The sequence below is a fragment of the Gobius niger genome (genome assembly GCF_951799975.1).
Source record: "Gobius niger genome assembly, chromosome: 20".
In the NCBI taxonomy this organism is placed as follows: domain Eukaryota; kingdom Metazoa; phylum Chordata; class Actinopteri; order Gobiiformes; family Gobiidae; genus Gobius; species Gobius niger.
In genome coordinates, this window is record NC_136871.1 from 14,452,277 (window position 1) to 14,475,749 (window position 23,473).

The 23,473-nt window shown below is 39.6% G+C and overlaps 1 protein-coding gene across 1 annotated transcript; it reads right to left on the reverse strand.

The window, feature by feature from the left end:
- Positions 1-3,613: 3,613 nt before the first annotated feature.
- Positions 3,614-18,911, reverse strand: LOC306979839 (uncharacterized protein). Its single transcript, XM_079578972.1, has 11 exons — positions 18,790-18,911; positions 14,647-14,836; positions 14,491-14,582; positions 14,070-14,302; positions 12,853-13,089; positions 12,712-12,786; positions 12,114-12,330; positions 11,450-11,658; positions 10,887-10,959; positions 6,077-6,194; positions 3,614-3,908 (listed from the first exon to the last, which is right to left on the reverse strand). Exons 1-11 carry the CDS (start codon positions 18,803-18,805, stop codon positions 3,713-3,715), a joined length of 1,656 nt encoding a protein of 551 aa, XP_079435098.1. The 5' UTR covers positions 18,806-18,911; the 3' UTR covers positions 3,614-3,712.
- Between the last annotated feature and the right edge of the window lie 4,562 nt (positions 18,912-23,473).

A 23,473-nucleotide genomic window follows, 5' to 3' on the forward strand; every position in this document is an offset into this window, starting at 1 on the left:
TCCCCATTTTGAGAAGCTCGCGTTTGTAGATTTCACTTTTCTTTCATAAAGTCTGATGTGCTGCAATTACAAAATCCCATTCTCTTTCACCATCATTCAATCATTCAAACTCATTAGGTCATTAAGTGTGAAGTTCAGCTGGCACTGCTCGGTTACTACAAGATAAATGTTGACATTTTCCTTCTGCTGTTGCGCAGTCACACGTCGGATGATAGCATCGGGGGAGAGCCGCTCAGTTCATAATGAGCAACATTTCATCCTCAAAACATGTCGCTGAGTGGGTGGACACTGTTATCCATCAGTAAAAGATTATTGATATTGTCAAATGTTAATATGTGGCCCATAAACCCATAGGGGCCTCGTGTCACCTGGTTTCTGATCTCTCTTTGCACTGCTACTGCTGACTGCTGGGGAAAGCTGCTGCCATAAAGCTCAGGCGCCTTTTTTTATAACCCATGTCTTTAGGACTGCACTTTTAATCATATTTGAATCAAAATCTCTGTTAGAATGGCCAATCATTAATCTATTATTTCGGCAGTAAATCCGGTCTGCATGAACCACTGAAATGCACTTCATTCAGAACGATCGCACTTTGTTGCTTTGAGTTGTGTTTGACGAAACGTCAGTAAGACCCTGTGGTGCTACAATATTGACAAAAAACCACAGGCACCGCCATCACAGTCCCATGAACTCATCCACTCAGAAGCAGAAAACATTAGGCATTGGTTGGAGCTGAGATTGAACATCACCAGCCCTTGGACTTACGGACAGGCTCTCCAACATATCTAGGTTCTGAACTGCAACGAAAACAACCTTTAACTCCAGATAAGGCTAGATTAAACAGTTTTTTCCAGTTTGTTTTGCAGCTTCGTGGAACAAAATACAAATCAATATGTAGATACCTTACTTCCCCCAACAAGTGGGTTAAAAACAACACACACCAACTATACTTGAATGGACTTGAAGCCACTACTATGCACTTGGCTGCTACAATGAACTGCGCCGATTATTCAAAGCTGATCTGAAGAGAGGAGAGCGCCTGAGTGGCTTCACTCTGCTGCCGTGTTTAGCACAACAGCGGTTTGTACAACAGGGACCCACTCTTCACCGTAATGGCAGCAAAGGAGGTCATAAATAATGGATTGAAGATCACTTACACTTCATGAAGCAGGCTTTAGCGTTCGAGGAAGATAGTATCATGTTTTGCTGTTCCAAAGATACCGTTGCACCTGCGATTGTAAAGAAAAAAAACATTGAGTTATTGTGATATATAACAGCAGCATTGACTTAAAGCTGGAAACCTCCAAATCTACTTCATGACTGGTTCAACAAGAGTTCTATGTACTGATGTAAATGACTGTTACACGTATCTTCTTCTTTCATTTTCATCTTTTGACATCAAATTGGATTCTATTTAATGCATACCAAATGACCAATATATTAAGAAATAATATGTATTTGTTTAGTAACAGTGCGAGTTTCTCTGATTGGCATGTCTGTTTGCTCAGTCAGATTGAATAACGCTGATCTAATATATAGTAGGCTCGCTCATATTACTTTGATATCTTGGCAAATAATGACATAGCCTCAACGGGTCAGTGGATCAGTGTTTTTTCTGATATTATATAAGGTATTGTGAACATTATATCAAAGTAACAGCAATAAGCACACATTAATTTGGCAACTCTTGACAGATCCTGTACTTAAATGTCAGTCAGTGCATTCTTTAGTTTGACTATGTTGTTATATCACATCATAAAATTATTTTTTGATTGGTTTCTTAGGTGCTCTTACATTTGTTTTCATTATTTAATTCATATCTGTCTGTGTAATCTTTCGAGTTGACCCTATGGATAGAAATAGATTGAATTTCTTTGCGTGAGACCCTTTGTTCTTTTACTAATGTCAGGTAAAGACAATGTTTTTCAATACTCAGATCTCTGGGTAAACCAACTCTTTGAAGAAAACTTTTTCTCATTGTGCCAGTCTGAAGCTGCTGTCTCTACACTGCCCCTCAGTGGTGGATCAGTGAAACTGACCAATACAATTATTTGGGGGGAGATTCCAGGGAAGAAAAAAAAACAAAATAAAAGGAATTGCAGTCATGTGTGACAGCCTTGTTGGAGAAAAATGTCAGAGAAAAGAAGAGATGATTAGATCTAACTGCATATCTTAATAGGATCCACTCACACACCGTTCTCATTAACGAACCAATCCCACAATTATGTAAATGAGCACAAGTTGAAGTTGTTCACATAAATACCAACAGAGTCACATTGCAGAGAGTGCTAATTGGGCTCCTACTTTTGTGTAATTGCTGCAGCTGGGGTTACGTCCTCAGCTAACCTCTCCTTCAAGTATTGTTTTCCCGCACACAAACAGTTAATGGAGCAATTAAGAAGAAGCACCACTCCTGAGAGCCATTTGGCAAGAAACAGGGCAGAGCAGAGTTGAACCCACGAGCTGTATCTGTGCTGATCGTACACAAGAGTTTTTGAGCCTGGTAAGGTATTTTCCCTGGTGCGGGCCAGCAGGGACAAGGCCATCTATGGATACTGCACTTTCGTCACTTTAGAAGAGTTTGACTTTTGACTTCTTGCCACATCATTAACATGGAGACTATAAATGGCAAAAGCAAATGAAACATGGTGTAGAAAAAAAACAAAAGTACATATTGTGTTCAACTGATCTCTGTTCACAATATAAACAGGAAAACTGCAGCTCAATGAAATCAATGATTACAAAACGTAGTTGTTAATCATAAGGTCACAGTTACAGTTTTAGCATTATTAACTAAAGTAAGAGTAACTAACAGTGGAAAGGTTTTAGGCATCCATAGGTAGCAATAACACACAAACACCCATTTAAACTACTGTCAGAAAATGTATGACCTATATTTTTATGTTTCATTCATTTTTCTCAAAAATTTAGCAGCTCCTATTATGATGTGTACATTTTCACGGTCAAAACTATTCTTCCAAAGTTTGGTTCTATAAAGTGAGTGAAATAACAATAGTGGTCCTTTATAATTTCTATATCTATGAAATGAAAAGACTCTGTATCGCAGAATTGTAGAATTGACTAAGATGCAACATTTTTGTGGAAAAATGAGTTCCAAATCAATTATTTAAAACTCCCAAGATAAAGTTTAACTATCAGAAGAGTTCAAATAAACATATTGTTCTGTTAAGTTTTTATCACACATTTAGATAGCGGAAAGAGGTTTTCCGGTAATTGATAAGAAATCCCTTTTTATTGGATTGTGCACATGCTGGACTTGTTGTGACTGGTCAAAAATTGACTTAATATTTAAACAATATTCAACAAATATGAAACTTAAAGTGACCTTAAAGGAACAGGCCACTGTTTTTCCATTACCGTTTTTTACCATTTCGAAGTGGATAAATAGGGGCACTATATTATAAGGCGTAATAACACCTTAGGAGCACTTCGACGTCCGCACAGTAAAGATATTATTGCGCATCAAAGAACACATCTCACTATGTAAAAACCGTAGCCTGTTCCTTTAACTTGAACTTCATGGGCTCATATGCTATTGATAGTAAGAAAATCAAACAAGATTAATTTGCAATATTTGAAAAGAAAAAACAGTAAATGTAACTTTTAATATAGATTTTATTTTTTTTCACCCGAGGCTTTCCAAACCGTGCCTATCACAATATAAAAGTTTTCATCTCTTCAAGTGGGGACTCTACCACAGACTTTGCCCACCCTCTATGACTAAGTTATGCCCTGTCATGTAGTCAGAGGCGTCACATGCCAAGTAGACCACCGCCGCTTGCAGGTCTGTCACTTGAGCCAGTCTACCAGCAGGGATATCTGACAGCCAGCGCTGCACCAGGGGCTCCAGGCTCTCCGAGTGGATGAGAGGGGTGTCCACGATGCCCCTGAAAGAAAATGACAGACATGTTCTGAGAGAAGAAGGGGGAAAAACACACACAATGGAATCACAGGGCATCACAATACAGAGGCGGAATGACAGCTTTCGGTGACAAAAATAAACCCAATTATTCCAAGATAAAAAGGGCACGGCGGCATCTGGGGTATTTACTGTGCAGTTGACACGTCTCAGTGTGTGGGAGGTGAACATAATGAATTATATTTTCTGTAACTTGAAATGTTTAAACAAATTTTAGCCCAATTTTATATGAATATTAGTATAGTTTGTGCTCTTGAACATATCTTCTTTCAAAAATGTCTCCCAGGCGTCGTTAAAATACATTAATAAAATCACTTTTTTATGGGCACATTTTACTTAAATAGATAAATACAAATCATGCAAATAAAAGTATCGAAAGCAGGTACCGAAAAGAAATCTAACATTTTTATATCCAAGTTATACAAGTGCTGTTGTTTATCAAAAAAAACAACCTGAAAGACAGGTTGAATTTTTGTGAAAAACTGAAAAAACTCGGGTGAATTTGTTAAAAATTGGGGAAACATTTAAAAAGATTTGGAAGGAAAAATGAGGAAAATTGGGGGAAAAAACGCTTTAAAAAAATTGTATAAAAATGGAAAAATGTGTGGAAATCTAGGGAAAAATATGGAAAAACTATGTTTTTTCTGCACTTTTGTCATTGAAGGAAGTTTCTTGGTTGTTTCACCTCAAACAAATGATACAAATGCAAGCATTGTTCATCTCTTTTATGGTCTTTACGACAAATATTTGAGTATAGGTATCGAAAAAGTATCGTTCGGGTATTGGTATCGAAAACCAAGCATTGTTAAAGTACTGGTATCGAAATAGTTTTTCTGGTACCCAACCCTACTGGGGTAGGGTCCTACAATTGACTGAATGTGGGAGACGATGAATTTGAGGAGGCCTTACACTTCTGATTGTTTGGCAAAATATGGCAACATCTACATTACTACTTTGACGTGCCTCGTCTCCATTACTACCACTACTAGGCTAAAGTGTGTAAAGTGCTTTGATACAGACACAACACAAAAAACCCTGACTGAGTGGTGTGTTAAAGAGTGAAGCGACATCAGAGCACTTACATTTAAACGCATTTGTCAACACACCGGGCTTTGCCTCACGTGGGTTACTCAGGCAGCAGGCTCTCACACTGTACATTGTTCCGCTTATATCCACTACCTTTGATATTAGAATTCCAACATTTGGGTACATTAGCACTTCCAAAGGAGCATGTGACACCTTGGTTAACGTATTCCACCTCAATTATATTTCTCTTCAGCTGCCCCGTTATCTGGAACCTTTCCTGGCAATCAGAGCTAGTGTTTTCCCTCAGCCAATTTTCCAGATAATGCCGCTTATCGCCGCCGCAGCTAAAGTTGCCAATGGAACGGGGCTCCAGTCAACCTCGCGAGCGCTAATTGTGTCCCCCTTTTTTATGCATATTTACCGACTGTCACTTCAAAAGGAAAATCAGCGGCCCGTTGAGACGCCCAGTTAACAACGGGAACGAGAATTTGCAAATTAAAACGAGCAAATAAGCTGCAGATAAATAAAGGCGAGCGCAGGGGGGCGTTGTACGGACAGATTTGGGGCTAAGGGATGCTCGGCTTAATGTTGCGCCGCTCGTCTTCGCCTTTTCTCTCTTCTGCTGCACTGACAAATGGCTACAAACAAGGCCCTTTTGTGGCACTTGGAGTGAGGTTGCTCATTTTGATTCCCTAATTGAATAGAACAATAAGCGCGGGTGTTTGCTTGATTCATCCCTCAAGACGTCATCTAATTAAGCGCGGATGCATTGTTTGAGGGCTTAAATTAGCACGTTGTTCTCGAATGGGGCTCGACTTATGAAAGCACACTAATCACTGCTTCTTTTTTGCGGCTCAATTGTAGGGTTAGGCAATAGAGAAGTTTTAAACTAGCTGATATTTTAAAAGCACAACAATGGTTTGAAGCCAAATACTCTTGATGCATGAACAGGCTTGGGACTGGCAGTATTTACGTGAGACACACAGGCCGACGATACACAGTTTTAGTTTTATTCATCTGTTTATTCAATATAATCTAGCCACAAGGGGTTACTAGTTCTTTTCGCAAACCAGATGACAAAATCAAACAAACCAAAAGGACTAAACTTACGGCGAGATGCAGTTGACGTGGACTCCCCGATTAACCCACTCCGTGCCCAGCGTCTGGGTGAGTTTGACCACCCCTGCCTTGGACGTATTGTACGACAGCTGCTTCTGTGGATGAGGCACTGAGAAGAACAAAAAAGGCAGACAAAACATGTTTACAACTCGCAAAACACAACCCACTATAAAGCATTGTTTCACTTTGAATGCATTTACATAAGCATTTTCTTTTTCTTTTCTTTTTTTTCTTTTTCCCAGCCGTGCTCTTGTGGACACATAAAAGCTCTTCCATTAGCTGCGGGGGGACTGGAGCCATGTAAAATTAATAGCTCATAATGTCCAGTTATGCTCTGTCCTCAGCAACAAAGGCGGGACCCATTTGTTTGCCTTGACCATCACAGATGCTGCACACTGCATGGGATGCCAGGACAGGGGCTCGTTTTCCGCTGGTTGATTAATCATCATAAGGAGGGCTCCAAGTTACATACAACTTTAGTAGTTAACCTCATCACCTGCCGATCTGACTGCCAAATGGCTTCAGTGTGAGGCCGAGGATGATGAATACAGGCCAGCTTCAAAACAGGCATGGGCCGGTCCAGGGGAGAGACTTGGCCCGGAAGATAAATCTAGCTCATCCATTCAAGTTGGACTTTTAACAATGGTATGAAATTGCTATATTGCAAAAATCTACTTCTGTACTTTTCTGCAGCACAATACAGGTAGTTTGGCAGACAGCATTGATAAAGTTGGTTTTGCAAAATGACTAGGGGTGGGAACCTCTGGGTACCTCACGATTCAATATGATACGCGATACATGGCTTGCGATAACGATAATCTCACAACACTGCGATAATCGATATATTGCGTGGAAATAACCTATGATGCATCACAATTTAAACAAAAGCAACATGCTACTTCCAATCTTTATTTGAAACATACTACATATTATTCATCATTTACATTTTTTTTCATGTGCTTTGTACCCCTTTTCTGTGTGTAATGATCCCTGACTTACTCACTGGGTCTACAGTTCTGTCAACACTTCATTTACATTCAAATAAACAAGGAACCAAAGTCCTATTTCAAAAGGAATAAATCAACCCCAAATTAATCTTATTTATAATCAGAAAAACTATTGTTAAAGTAATATCTATGTGACAGTGTTTGGTCCAAGTGCTTAAAATTGTAGTGCCGCCCTCCACTGTTCTGACTCAATTCTTGATCATTGTTGGCCTCTACTGACTGTGAAAACAGTGGAGCACTGCTGCCTCATTAATATGCATAATGTCACTCATTAATATCCACGTGATCAAAAGTATCGATATTAGAATAAAAAGTATCGTCCCACAAAGTATCGCAATATATCGGAAAATCGATGTATTGTCACACTCCCAAAAATGACCACAAAATAAATACAATTTCATCAGTTGAGTGTGACATGTTTGCTCGCTTATTGTCAAGACATGGAACTCTCTTTGAAGCACAGACAACGTTTGGCCCGGGGGCCATATATGGCCCTCCAGCACAGAACCTCTGATTCTCAAGATGATTTTGAGAAACAATATTATACAAATCAGTGTGCTTTAATATTTTTAGAGTTTAAAGGGAGAAAAATGGGAGAAAAATGGGAGAAAAATGGGAGAAAAATGGGAGAAAAATGGGAAAAAAATGGGAGAAAAATGGGAGAAAAATGGTCAATACCACCAATTAGGTCATATATTGTGTATACTGGCATTTGTAGGAAGCAAGCTGGAAAAATAATAATAATTTTAAGGAATAAATGACATAAATCTACTTGAAATAAAGTTTGAATTTAGATAAAATAAGATCTCTTATCGCCAATGGAACAAGTTATTATTGTCTTAATTCTGATTTATTTTAAGTGTAAAATGAATCCTTTTTAAAAATGTTAAGTTCATTTGTTTGACTTCAAGTGGGTTTTATGCCTTTTGCAATGGTGTTACCATTTGTCTATTATCTTGGATTAGTTCAAACCGACTCAAATTCAATATAAAGAACTTTTATTCAAACGATTTCATTCATCTCATTTAAGATGGTCATTTTTACTTTGGGCTAAAATTAGCAGCTTTGGCCCTAGGTCTTCTTACAATTAAGAAAATTGTCTCTGCGCTAAGAAAACTTGCCTACCCCGCTTTAAAGTCATGTTTAAAAAGAGGGGCTTTCACAAACTGAAAAAGACTCAACAACATAGTAAGTCTGTAGAAAGAGTGTAAAATCAGGTCAAACCGAAAGAAGGACTAAACCTGAATGAAATTAGACTTAGCTAAACAGAAGTATAAACTACATCGATGGACCAATGTTATGTCACACGAACTCAACGGTCATTAGACGAAGTCGATGAAAAAGACACCCCCAACCTGCAGTCTGAGAAGCACTTCAGTTCAATGCGTAACTGTGATGATCGTCTGGCTGTGTGAGCAGATAGTGCAAGCAGGTATAAGGCCGGACTGGGCTGGATAAGAAGAGGCTAGGACCTCAGAGGAGCGAGTGAGGAGGAGCGCAGCCTGGGGCTTACATGCAGATTGAAGGTGAAATCCCACTTATCAGGACAGGAAACACAGCTCCAAACGGCTAACAGCGCTAATCCTCGCTCAAGACCTGATGATACGGCCCCAAAATACCATTCAGAAAACTCCTTCATCCTTTAAATAAACCGGCATTGATGTTTTTTTTGCCGTCTAAAAGAGCTGTAATCCCCAGAGAAACGGGGAAAGAAGCATTCTCAAAAGCTCCCTTTAACGTTCACCCTGCTACTTATTGGTCGTTTCAAGTGGGAGGAAACATGCACTTTATCAGACACGCCTTTTTACACTGAGAAGGCCTCAGTACAGATAAGGAATTCAAATGATATATCCTTTTCCCAGGATGCTTCTGAGAGAATGTTTCAATGCCTGTGTGATGTACAGGCCGGGGAAGATGAGTAGTCATTGATTTGGCAGTGAAAAAAAAAAAAAAAAAGGACACAATCCGCAAATATTGGTTTGAAAAATTCACCAAAAAGTTAACTTTGTCTTTTTGTATGCCCAGTTTCCACAAAGTATACTGCAGTCAGTTTGCAAAACGCATTCACATGAGAATCCAGAAGAGGTTTTAGGTGGAAGCATATAGTGCATTAAAAGGCAAATTGTGTTTTTTTGTGGTTTGGGTTAGAGGAGGCTGTTGTGAATTGTGTAAATAACCTAGTCCAGATGACTACACAAAAATGTCTTGCTCCTTTGGAATAAGCCTGGGCAGCGGTGCTTACACAGACATACATGTGAGAAACTATGGGACTTCAAACATCATGCAACCAAGAATTTAAAATATGTCTACTTTCCCAAAAGCTATTCCCATTTCTAACTTTTCAAACAGAACAGTCATCCACTTGTACTGAGTGTGTCTTCTATGGACCTATATCCACTCTAGCAGATGGACAAAAAGCTGTCATTGTGCATTTTAAATGGACTTTTACAGCTGCGTTTTGGGGGCTTCCACTTGGCCAGAACAGCTCCCATCTGATTACACATTATGACAATATTATAACAGATGTCCCGACCAATAAAGTATATTCCTGAAGGACTCCGTGTAATGTGCGTAATTGATCATTTTCTTTTATGCGGTCTCTATTTACCAGCATGCTCCTGGTTTACAGATTGCCCCCGCAGTCTGGACAGGGGCCCATATGGCACATTACTGGCCGTTTGACTACTATACTGCTGATGAAGTGATGCCGTTCTCTGGAGGAGGAACCTGCTTTGCGATGGGAAATATGGGGTGGGGGGGGTAAACGCCAAAAGTGTCTTCCGCCGTTCAAACAAGGCCTTGGGCACGGTGCACAGGAACACTGCTCGCATCCTCAAAACGGCTCCATAGAGATGTTTATTATGATGCAAAAGTGCAGCACTCAGATGCAATAACAACACTTTGTTGCTCTTGCCTTATTGTCTTGTGCTTCATAGGGACTACAGTGATGGAAACGAAAAGCCGCCTAATCCATTTGAAAGGGAATCTTGTGTTTTCCTGCTGCAAAACGCAACGCTCGCACCAAAAGGAGGCCAGAATGATATTTTAGGTATATGTTACTCCTCATTGGGTTATTTGTTTACGACAGCCACATACATTTTTTGGGAATACAACAGTGCTGCAGATACACTCACTGGAATAGACTTTCTGACAACATTCTAGAATAGACATGAAAAACAAAACATTGTTAGATTAAGTAAGAGTATGGTTAAATCCAGTCCCGTGGTGTCAAGTTAGTTGATAAAGCTGCAACAAAATATTTTAGATATGGGCCACAGTCATATCTTTAGTGCTTAAAAAAATCACTAACCCTTGAAAACAGCAAGAGGTGTTGCTATTTGTTGTATTTTTTAGGCAAAATAAGATATTAAGATATTAAAATAAAAATTAAATAAATAACAATACTATATACTACAAATACAGAAAAAAGAATAGGCAAGGCAAGAATAGGTCTTGTTGAATAAGATTTTTTGTTTCTTGTTAGTTTATAATCTAAATAGATATTATAGAAATATATATGTCTTACTTTTGCCCTTAAAAATTGACCCTCGGGGATAATTAAAGTTATTTGAATTGAATTGAATTTTCTCATCTGGTTCTTTTCTATCGACAAGCAGGAATTTACAACAGTTTAATCAAATAATATGAAAAAAAAAAAAAAAAACACACACACACACACTTTTTGTACATGGCTCCATTATTATGTGCATCAAAACCACTGTTCCTGAAATAGCACAGGTTTGATAGGAGACATTATGAACCCTAAAGAGGTGAGCAGAAGAACCATCACTCACCGATCAGACTGGCCATGGAGGCAGTGTTGATGATCTTGCCGTATCCCTGCTTCAGCATCACCCGACCGGCCGCCTGAGGGAGAGGAGACACTGAGTTACTCACCTGGCTGTGGCTAGGCATAGTAACTCACAAATAAATTCAGTATTGTGATCTATTACAGCTTTTAGATCTTTCTCTTAAATACATTTTCACTGTTGTAATTAATACAGCCATTCCTTTGAATTTTTCCTATTTTTTGTATATAAATAAAGTATTACACAAATACAAAACATGCATTTCTTCTACAATAGAATGTCCCTGCATATTTCCAGATGTTTCTTAGATGCATAAACAAAAAAACTTTAAAACACGTACAAAAAACGACTTAGTTACATCACAATTTTTATCACAAAAAATACATGAATTTTCAATCTTTATTTTATTATTATTATTATTATTTTGTACATCTATCTGGGACAAACAGTCTATTGTATTGTATGGTAAAGTGCAATAATATCACAAATTTGCATTTCATTAAACCTGATTCTCCCCTTTACGTTTGGGACACACTTGAGTGACACACCTGACAACACATGAAGGTCCCTCTGAGGTTAACGCTGAAGGTCCTGTCCCACTCCTCTAAAGTGGTGTCCTCGCTGGCGGAGTTCATGTTGATGCCTGCGTTGTTACAGGCGATGTGCAAGGCTCCCCATTTGGACACAACACTGTCTATCATCCTCTGGACATCTTCAGATTTACTGATGTCCGCGGTGATGGCCATGGCGTTGATCCCTGTTGGAATATAAATAAAAGAGTTCAGGTTCTTTGTATTTCTGAATGAAATGAACCAGAAAGTTAAAGTCTGCAGGACTGTCCCTAAAGTAATGCAAAGAACCAGTCGGGTATTTTTAGCTTTCACTATGCTGCCATCTGCTGGTCAACATGCGCAAATACAGAGGCCATCTTAAACCATTTTGTGAATGTTAAATTTGAATTTAGTTTTTTCTCCATTATTAATATTTAAAGGGGCATTATGCAACTTTTTAATGGCTAAAACAAAACTTGGTATTTGAATTACCCTTTTGTGACATGGGGACAAAAGTATAGAAGGAGACTAAAACAATGAAACTTTCAAATACATAAATAATAATTCAAACAAAGTATTATAAATTACAACCTCAAAGCGAAATAGAAAATAGGATAAAATGCATTTCTTAATATTTGAGTGAACAACTAACAAAAACAACCTTTAACATTCAGTTCTTTGACCACGGTGTCTGCTTTGGTTGCATCCATGTCGACTATGGCCACATTGGCCCCTGCCTCCCCCAAAGCATGGGCAAAGGCTCGGCCAATGCCCTGTCCAGCTCCAGTTACGTAGGCCACCCTCCCATCCAGACGCATACGCTCCAAGATAGGACGTCCCATCACTCCACGAAACACCTCATCATCTGTGATGCTAGCCTAGCACAGAAGAACAAAGCATCATTATTCTCAGCCCTTTAATCTTCATGAGTATTTCAGGAGACTCGCAGCATTTAGGTCCATGGCTTCTGCAAATCTGTAGTAGTATAGTGACTTGTAACAGAAAGACACTGTGATGAAGGCGCACATTTGGATTAAGTAAAGCAAAATATTATTTTTTTTATATTTGAATGTGTTACTAATATTAAACTTATTGGCATTTTGTTCTGTTACTGATATATATTGTAAAACATACTGTATAAGGCAAGTAAAATACAGTTAAAACATAAATGATCATTTTTAGAAGGGAATAATGCTTTGAAATGGTCGACATACGTCAGTATGAAATGGTTTCGGGTCATGATCAACATCAGCATTTACCTTAGTCCTAGAGTATTCAGCAGCAGCAGAGACTCGGCGGATTACTGTAATCCCATCTCGTAAAGGTAAGATTACCTAAAGAATGAAAACGTGTAAATCCCAAGGTTTTGCATATTGTAGCACACAGACATTTGCACATACCTGTTCCACACGTGGATCTTGGGTGACATAATCATTGAAATCCCGCAGCGCCAGTCCGTTCAGATCTGTGGTGTTTTTTAGATAAACTTTGGCTTTGAAGAGGGAGTTGTCCACACATATGACACCTCGTAATCTCAGCAGATTATTGTCCAGGATGAATTTGTAGTAGTTGATGTAATTAGATTTATCTGCATCAATGAAGACCATATCAAACTGTTCCCCTGCATCAGCCAACTCCTAAAATGGATTTAGGATTGTAGTTTTAGACAAACTCGCAGAGACCAGATACAGCTATGAATTTGGATTATTTAAACGTATCTTGTATTTAAAAGACAAGTGCAATTAAGGTAATTAATAATCCTAAACCAATGGATTTGAGCATGAACATCTACTTTATCCCTACGCCCCATGAGCCTTTGCGTGAAGTGTGGGTGGGATTTCCGGTATGGACGGACCGCTGTTTTTTACATTTAGACTGTTCGCTCAAATCCACTGTTTATGAGCTTCATAGACGTAAACTATGTGGGAACACGAGCTGTCACAGCTGAAACAAAACTACGAGCCACGATTAGCTGCTCACAATAAACTTATGATGGAAAATCGCTCCATTGAAGAGTTTTCTGACCCATGAGCGTGTTGACTTCACTCACGTTTAATAAGGTCAAATGTTAGAAAAAATAGTTGGAATGCTCTCTCCATTACTAAGAAATTTAAAATGTCATGTTTGAGAGACCCAACACTGCATGTTCCAGAGTTTTTAATTCAACCACGAACGGCGAATCATAATCCTGAGTATAATCCTCAAGGACATCTTTTCAAATGTTACAGAGGCTGATCGTTTAGAAAATCATCTTAAAATGTTGAATTAAACTGCTATGTGAAACGAAAACTCACCCTAGAAACCAATGGAAATCAATGTCTCAAAGCGACTTCCGGCATCGCACCGGAAATTGTGCCCATTATCGTTTCTACATGAGCCACCGCAGGAATAAGGTGAATACACATTATCTACTTACTCTGTTTGAACATAGTCACTCAATAACAATCCACATTCATTTATGTGGATGCAAAGAATAGGTCTTCTGTACTTTATGAATGCATGCACAATGAATATAAATATTACATTTCCTTAAATTCGCTAAAGACAGTAGGGTGAAAAAAGCAGGCACAGGAAAGAAAAGGAGAAGAAGCTCATTAGTCTGAAATTAGACTCTCACCTTAAGGGTGTCTAAGGCAGATCCAATTTTGATCTTTATCTTCTTTCCGTGCGGGGACTTTTCAAAAATGGGCTGTGCAAATTCCTTTAGATACGCCTCCAATTCACAAGCAAATAAACAGCCATTCTCCGGGAGTGCTTCTGCCATAGCCAAGGCACCGTAACCTGTGAACATCCCAATCTCCAAGATGCGCCGGGCCTGACACATGTGCACCAGCATTTTCAGTGTTTGACCTGACGACAGGAAATACAATTTACATTAAACATTTCTTTACACTCCAGTCCTATACATCGTCCTTTGGTTTGAAAACAGGTACAACAGTTGAGTCATTTTTACACTTTTGACACAAAATTTAGTTTACTTTTACGTTCATTCCATTTTTTTGTGTTCTGGAGGGAAAAGAGGAGGAACATAGTTTTACCTTCCACGTGCCCAGTGATGCACTCCTTGGGAAGTCTAAACTGAGTCTTCCCTTCCTCATATACTTTGTCCCAGTCATGTGATACAGTTTTCCTGGAATTTGAAAGGTGTTAATTCCAACATTCTCACCTCCTCATGTTAAAAAGATCTAACATACTTGTATAGCTCAGCCAGAGGTTCACTTTCCTGTGTGGTCATCTTCTCCAGGTAGTCGTCCAGGCCGCTGGCCAAGTCCAGAGCCTGATCCAGGAGATTCGTCAGCTCTTTGGGCACACAGCCATTTGTTGTGGCTACGTCGTTTGCCTTTTTTAGAAGATCAACAAGAATCTCCACTGGGGTGTCTGGAACTGAAAAAGAAAACAAAACTTTCACAACACTAAGCACAAGAAGGACCAAAGTCGCCTCCACATTCTGAGGAGACTGAGGTCCTTTGGGGAATGCAGGTTCCTGGTCAGGACCAGCACGGAGGGGGGCCAGGAAGAGACTACACAAGGTGGTCAGAGGGGTCAGCTGTGCAAATTCCTTCTGTATGGGAAAACTTGCCGTTATTGTCACCTTCAATCCCCGGACTGTGAGTGCCCTTCTGTGTGGAGTTTACATGTTCTCCTTGTTTCACTTTCCTCCAGGTGCTTCGGTTTCCCATTACCCCAAAACATGCACGATAGGTTAATCATCCCGCCAGGTGATTCTGACCATTAGCCTGGCTCCACATGAAGATGGGGTCCTGGGTGCTGCACAAGGCTGCCCCCTTACAGGTTACCCCAGCAGAATCCAAGGGTATGGGTCAAATGCAGAGGACACATTTAATTGTACATTTGTTGTATAATGACTGAACTGTTCATTTTAATATTATTAATCTGATATCATTTTACTTTTCTATATTTATTCATATTCTGCTTCCTTCTTGACTAGTTGTTCTTTGGATGAACATTTTAAATCTGAACCTTACTTATGTCAGAGCTGATGTAACAAGAACTTCTCCTCGAGAAAAAAGAAAGTAATCGGAACTCATACCTGGCGGCCTCTGACTGTTTTTTTCCACATTTTTGTTCTTTGACTTTCACATTTTAACACCTTCAATGGGTAACCAGTATGTCTCTCGTGGGAGAATTACAGCTTTCAACTAATCAGATTAATTTGGTGGAGGTAGCCTGGCAAGTCCAGAATGATACCCCTTGTGTTTTTGATACACAGGGATATCAGTTGGGGCAACACGCCCTCGTTTGCCACTCCTGCCAAATTCAAACGGATCCGTGCAATCAGATTTGTTTATTTGTGGTCACACGTTGTTTGTGAGCAGCCTCAATAACAATTAAATCTACAGATGCCCCCACAGGGGCACCGAGAGCTGTTTTTCAAATGACCAAAAACACTTTGACAGTAGATGACTGTTGTGATTCATAACCATGTTTAAATAATAACGCAGAACCACTAATAACCCATCAACAACAACAACACCACACATTTGCCCTTCTTTGATTGGTTTATTCCACTTTCTATTTGCTTGCATAATGGTCCACTCTGGAAATGGAGTTGATGCCAACTCTGACTCTGACTTGATCACTGGTGCAGCCAATCCAGGCAATGCAAGAGCACCAATGTAATGTATTTCCAATTACAAATACAAATAAGGAATGATTACCCTATACAGTGGGAGGAAAAAGCATGTGAACTCATTGGAATTTCTCACATTCCTGCATAAATTGGTCATAAAATGTGGTCTGATCTTTATTTAAATCACAAGAATGATTAAACAGTGTCTGCTTAAACTAATACCACCCAAACAATTACATGATGTCATATTATTATTGGCCATAACATGTAAACATTTACAGGACAGCGTGGAATAAGTAAGTGAACCTCCTGGCTAAGAATGCTCCAAGAGCTAATTAGACAAATGTATGCGGACAGTTAGAGTCAGTTGTGAGCCAACCTGAAGTCCAATCACTGAGGTGTGGCTTAAAGCTGGCCTGGGCACTGAAAAACAAACACTAGTTAAGAGCTGTCTCTTGTTGAGAAGCGTCTGATGTGCACCATGCCTTGTGGAAAAGGTAACAGAACCATCTGTAAAAATATCTTGATGTTTATAAATCCACGGTTAGAAAAATGGTCTATTAATGTTGACAGTCCAGCTCTGTTGCTTCCAAGAAGTGGCCGCTCTGTAAGGCTGACTCCAAGACCACAGCACAGAATACTCACTGAAGTAAAAAAGAACCATATTGCAGACACATCTGCAATACGCAAAACACTGAACAAGAATGGGGTTCATGGGTTCCTTTATTGCCATAAGGTCTGGACAACTTGCTGTCATCAATGGAAAAATGAGCTCACAAGCTTATCAAGATATTTTGCAGAAAAAAAAACTGAGGCCATCTGTCCAACAGTTGAAGCTCAAAAGAGGACCGGTGCTGCAACAAGACAATGGCCCAAAGCACAAAAGCAAGCAACTTCAGAATGGTTTCAGGAGAATATAATATGCGTTCTGGAAGGGCCCAGTCAAAGTTCTGACCTAAACCCAATTGAGATGCTGTGGTATGACCTCACAAAAGCTATTTACACCTAGCCTGGCAAACGCCATGCTGCTGTGTGCGCTTGAATCATTTCGAACTGCACAGCCTGGGGACCATGGCCGAAATTTTCGCATGGATTTGGGAACCAATCACAGAATGGGGAGGGGCGGCAAGACGATGACACGCTATTGGACATACGGAAGCTTGTAGTTTGTTTCCGGGAAAAAAACCAAAACTTTTATTTATGGATCCAACTTGACAACAGCGGACACAACGCCATTTTTTGATCAAGCTTTAAGTTTACAGCGGGTACATCATACGTCATCAGATACGATAATACAAATGGCTATGGCTATGTGCAGACGCATGTGATAGACATTTGTAGCGACCAATAGACGGCTATGGACAATCATAAACTACACCTCTTCTACGAGAAAATTAATTGGTGGTCCCCAGACTAAATATCACTTGTGATACTAAATATCACTTGTGATTTTAGTCTGGCGTTAGCCACGCTAATTCACACCAGACATCTCAGGAATCTAGCTGAACTGCAACAGTTTTGTAAAGAGGAATGGTCCAAGATTCATCTTGATCGTTGTGCATGATCTGCAACTCCAGGAAATGCCTGGATGAAGTTACTGCTGCGGAAGGAGGGTCAACCAGCTACTGAATCCAAGGGTTCACTTATTTTAATGATATTTCATAATGAGGATATTTTATTTACGCCTGTTAGTGCGCCACAAGGGGGCAATGCAGTGAGCAAGCAGCTGCTATATTTTCATATTGTAAAAATAAGTGGAAAAGGATTTGATTAGCAGACCAAGCGATTGTACGTATGCATACTCTTTCATTTGTACTCAAATAACAAAACAGACTTGTTTATAGTTTTAAGAAGAAAACTACAGATGTGCATACATGCAGATCTCAGTGGGACTGTCCTGGTTAAAGGTCAATAATACAAATAAAAATAAACTATACAATATCTTATCAACAGTAAAAAGGCTACACATGATTTTTGAAAAGGTGAAACATGAACGAGTTAGAAGTATACATGATTTTTGATATTATACAGAAACAGAAATGAAAATTTAGAGTTAGGGCATAGAGGGATGTGTGCACTTAAGAAAGGAGAGGAAGGGCCAATGATCTCTGAAATAAACAGGATTGATATGGACTACGTACTATAGGCTCCAACTCTATTAGCTCTATTAGCCTGTGTCTGTCTATAGCAAAGTTATTCCTAAAGTATGTCTAAGGAAATGAGCCCAGCCCCCCCCGGTAAAACTGGTAAAACTTGTCCCGTTCACCCACCGTTTCTTACATTCCGTTAAAATTGATAAAATGCACATAAGAAGCTCCACTTTACATTTGTATTAGCGTAATCTGAGCCTTGATTTTGATGATGAGCAGGTGACGCTCTGAAAGTCGTCCTCCTCTGAGACTTTTACGCACGAGTTTATACACATTTCTGTTGCAAAATGTACCATGACTGTTCAGATCAGGTTTAGTTTAGCTCCATTTATCCTGCAATCTCACATTTTTACATACATAAACATAAATAATATGCAGCCTATATGTATACATTTTTTTTAAACGCTTATGAGAGATTCATGAAGGATTAAAAATGCTCATGATGGATTTTTTTTCAACCCTGTCCTTCAAAATGAAGGAGAGAAATTATCCCGAGCGAAACCACTGCTTCAAACCTGCATGGCAACAAAGTTTCTGAGAAAGCTCCACTGGAGCCGCCGACTACTGTGCTGCTGTAGGGTAGTCTACTGTCTTACCTTTTCCGTCTGGCATGGTTGCGCTGTGGGCGGGACGCGAGGCGAAACCGACACTCTCGGTGACTGTCTTGGTGTGTAGAGCTTTGCGTTATATCACGTTAAAAAAAAGAGAAAGAAAACAACAACCATTGAACAACTAGTGTTGTAGAGTGATGTAACCTCACCCCCTTCGAAATGTCCTTATACAACATCTGACGCACGTGTGGACTTTGCTTGAAGAAGGTGGGAGGGTCCTCATTTTCCCATCAATTGTGAAACTATCTATTTTTTGAGAAAATAAAATCGCTTCGACTGCATTTTGATGTAGGCCTATTTCAAAAATAGCATAATCGATAGACTATTATAAAATGATGAAACTTTACTGTAGGATGTAGGCCAAGCTTATAGTTAATGTTGTTGCAAATGCTGCCTTCTTACAGAAGCCTACACATTTTGTCATATCACACGAAGTGGTCTTGTTTTGTTTTTGTTTTGTTTTACTTTACTCCTTATACTGCTTCCAATAGCCTATTGCCTCAGCCCCTCAGAGTGAAATGGCACCTGCCTAGGCCAATCATGTTTCAAGGGTGGCCTGTGCTACCCCGGGCTATCCACGGCTACCCACCCCTGATCAGCAGTTGTTTCCTCATGTTGCAGTTGGTCCAAATTCCTGGCATAACTGTTAGCTAATTATAAACTGAATCACTCGTTAACTAAAAAAATAGTTTTCCATTGTTTATTTCCCCTGTGGAATTTGTTGTTTTAATTGTTCATCTTAATCTTACCTCACTCATTATGTAGTATCTGCACAGCTGCTGATGTCTGTCTTATCTCAACCTCTGCAGGCGGTTTCATCCTTCCAGGTTCTGCACATTCATTATCACTTTTGACCACGGGCACTGCTGATGCCTTCACCCTTCAGGCATTCCCCAGATCTCGTCTGACCCCTGTATTTCCCTATTCTTTCTCATGTTCCTTTTTATTGCTGTTTGCCGTCCCTATTTCTATGTCGACCACAATGGCTTTCCTCTGCTCTTTGTCATGAAAAAGCAAAAAAATGCATTAGAAATGGAAAAAGACCTGTAAGCGCCATTTCATAGAAGATTATGGTACACACTTCACCACGGGGTGTACCACCCACAGAAAAGAAAGCTTCGCGTCGTCTTTGACTGTGCAGTCTCATTTCAGGGCAAATCGTTGAACGAGGAACTTTTACAGGGTCCTGATTTGACAAACACATTAGTCAGCGTTTTAACCCGCTTCAGACATGACCACATTGCCTTAATGTAATGCCATAGAGGCGATGTACCACCAAGTGAAGGTCCCACCAGAGGACACAGATATGTTACGCTTCCTCTGGTGGCCTGAAGGAAACCTGGATGAACCCATGCAGGAGTTCAAAATGACTGTGCATTTGTTCGGTGCAACATCTGCACCAAGTTGTGCCAACTTTGCCTTAAAGAGAACAGCTGAGGATGCCACTCACAAGGTGTCACCCCTGGCGATTAGTGCAGTGCAGAATAACTTTTACGTAGACGATTGCCTTTTGTCTGTGGCAAATGAAAGTGAAGCCTGCCCTATCGTTAAAGAGCTAACAGGACTATGTGCAAGTGGAGGTTTCCGTCTTACGAAATGGAATAGTAACAGCAGAGTTGTTCTGGCCTCCATTCCTGAAACAGAAAGAGCCTCAGAGGTTAAAGCATTAGACCTCTGTCATGACAACTTTCCAGAAGAACGAGTCTTAGGAGTAAGCTGGTGCATTGAAACCGAATCCTTCAAGATCAAGATAAATGACAAACCAATGACACAAACCAGGCGAGGCATTCTGTCGTTTGTGAGTTCCATCTATAATCCCTTAGGGTTTCTGTCCCCAGTTATTCTCCCAGCAAAAATGATACTGCAGGAGCTGTGTGGAAAGAAATTCTCATGGGACGAGGACATATCAATGGACATGGCTAAGGAGTCACAACAGTGGCTATCGGACTTTGCAAAACTACAAGTGGGCAGATGTTTTAAACCAGTTGGATTGGGAAATGTCACATCTGCCCAACTGCATCATTTCGCAGACGTGAGCGAGAGAGGGTATGGTGTGGTTACATACCTTCGTGTCACGAATGAAAAAGGTGAAGTCCATTGCTCATTTGTAATAGGCAAATCACGAGTGTCACCTTTGAAACAAACTACCATTCCTAGATTAGAGTTTACAGCGGCTGCTGTAGCCGTAAAAATCGACAAAATGATGACAAATCAGCTGAAAATGCAACTCAAGGAATCCACATTCTGGTCTGAGAGCACCACAGTACATTGCAAATGACGGGGCCAGATTCAAGACTTTTGTTGCAAATCGGGTGTCACTTATCAGAGATCACTCAGAGATCAGACAGTGGAGGTATGTAAACTCAGAGTTGAACACTGCTGATTACGCATCTAGGGGAATGAAAGCGAACAATTTCCTCTCAAACAAATCCTGGATTCAAGGACCGGACTTTCTGAGAAAGGACTGTAAACATTGGCCAGTGTCACCAATAATCTCAATGGACATTCATAATGATGCAAAATTGAAGGTTATGAGTGTTAATGTTGACATTGTGCAAACGGATCCAATCAGTCAACTCATTTGTTTTTATTAAGATTGGTACAGATTAAAAAAGGCTATTGCCTGGATGTTGAGATTTAAACAGCTACTTCAAAAACTGTCACGTGAGCGCAAGACTTTGTCAGCCCGTGATTGTCAAAAGAAAAAAGCTTAAGTGCAAAGGTCAAACAAGTATGATGGTTACTTAACAGTCGCAGAACTAGAAAATGCAGAGGTGGAGATTTTTAAGTTTTGTCAAAATCAAAGCTTCAAAGACGAGATGTTATCTTTACAGAAGGATCAAAGGTTAAAAGGACTAGTAAAACTAGATCCTGTGTTGGACAATGGTATTCTAAGGGTTGGTGGAAGGTTAGATAAATCTGCTTTACCATCCAGTGTGAAACACCCTGTAATACTTCATCAGGACCACCATGTGTCCTCTTTGATTCTCAGACATATTCACAAACAAACAAACAGGTCATAGTTTTAGAAACTTAATGCTATCCAAACAGAGAGAAAAATATTGGATTCCAAAAGCTGATGCAGCTCTCAGGAAAATATTGTCAAAATGTGTACCATGTAAGAGGTTGTCAGCTAAACCTGGTGAACAGAGAATGGCAAACCTGCCACAAGACAGACTTGAAACTGACACTCCCCCTTTCACAAATGTAGGGATAGACTATTTTGGACAGAAGTTATGTGAAAAGGTATGGTGTTTTGTTTACGTGCCTTACCACAAGAGCAATTCACATAGAGGTTGCTCACTCACTTGAAACGAACTCTTGCATTAACGCATTTAGAAGGTTTGTGGCTAGAAGAGGCCAAGTGTCTGTCATGAGATCAGATAATGGTACGAACCTAGTAGGTGCAGAAAAGGAAATGTGTATAGCAATCAAAGGTTGGAATAAGTCTAAAATCGCGGAGTCACTTTTGCAAAAAGGTGTTACATGGACATTCAATCCACCAGCTGGATCTCATTTCGGCGGGATTTGGGAAAGGCAGATACGTTCTGTCAGGAAAATCCTTAACCAGTTACTGAGACAACAGACTCTTGATGATGAGCGTCTTCACACTTTGTTTTTGAAGTGGAGTCTATTATAAATGATAGACCCATTACAAGAGTTTCTAACGACACAAATGACATAGAAGCGTTAACTCCAAATCATTTGCTTCTCATGAAAAGACAACCTGTGTTACCACCTGGTTTATTTCAGAAGGAGGACTTGTACACAAAGAGACGGTGGCGTCAGGTTCAATACCTGATATTTTTTGGAAGCTTTTGGACCAAAGAGTATCTTCCACTTTTGCAAGAGAGACAGAAATGTTTCAATGTGAAAAGAATCCTGAAACCTGGTGTGTTGTTCTTATTGTAGATGACAGTGCACCTAGAGGTTCATAGTTAATGGAAAAGTTGAAAGAGCAATCTGTGATTCAAATGGTCATGTGAGAAGAGTTTTTGTTAAGACTAAAAGCAGTGTTTTGGAAAGATCAATAGACAAATTGTGTCTTTTACTTGAAATGGATGAGTAATGTATTTTTGTTTAAAGCCATAGGAATGTGGTGTACAGTTGTAAGATTGTTCAAGTTACAAAAGGTCTCAAATGTCGCTGAAGTTGTTTTCTGATAATTGTTATGCCCTAACAGTAACAATTAGGGGCCGGAATGTAAGCGCCATTTCATATGGCCTACATGTTTATGAATAATTTCATATTTTTTAAATTTTGGTTAAAAAGAAATGATACATTTCATATGTAATATTTTTGATTCAAAAACTGTTCATTATTGGGGTATTTACAAAGAAAGCAAATGCATGTTTTGCCATAGAGGCCGCAGTGTATTGTCTTTGCCCACGGACACGACTTCAAAAATAAAAAGATGGCTGACGGAGCAACACGGTCATTTTACTGTGCTGCGACGGACGATGTTGTCACACACGTAAAATCAGCCTCAGTGTCAGTCATTCATAGAAGAGGTTAAAATCAGAACAAAGAAGAAACTAACGAACTAAAGATTTGCCTCTACAAGACCAAAGCATCAATTGTAGTATCTCACAATGTATTGCTGTGATTATTGATTAATCACTTGAACCTTAGACTGCAGCTTACACGTGTCAATAACATATAAATAATC

Bases quoted from the DNA above. Each gene is read 5' to 3' on its own strand.
- LOC306979839 (XM_079578972.1), bottom strand. The intron at 14,303-14,490 runs GTAAAACTATGT...TCCTGTCGTCAG, and splicing joins CATCACTGGGCACGTGGAAG to GTCAAACACTGAAAATGCTG. The intron at 12,787-12,852 runs GTATGTGCAAAT...TTCATTCTTTAG, and splicing joins AAGATCCACGTGTGGAACAG to GTAATCTTACCTTTACGAGA.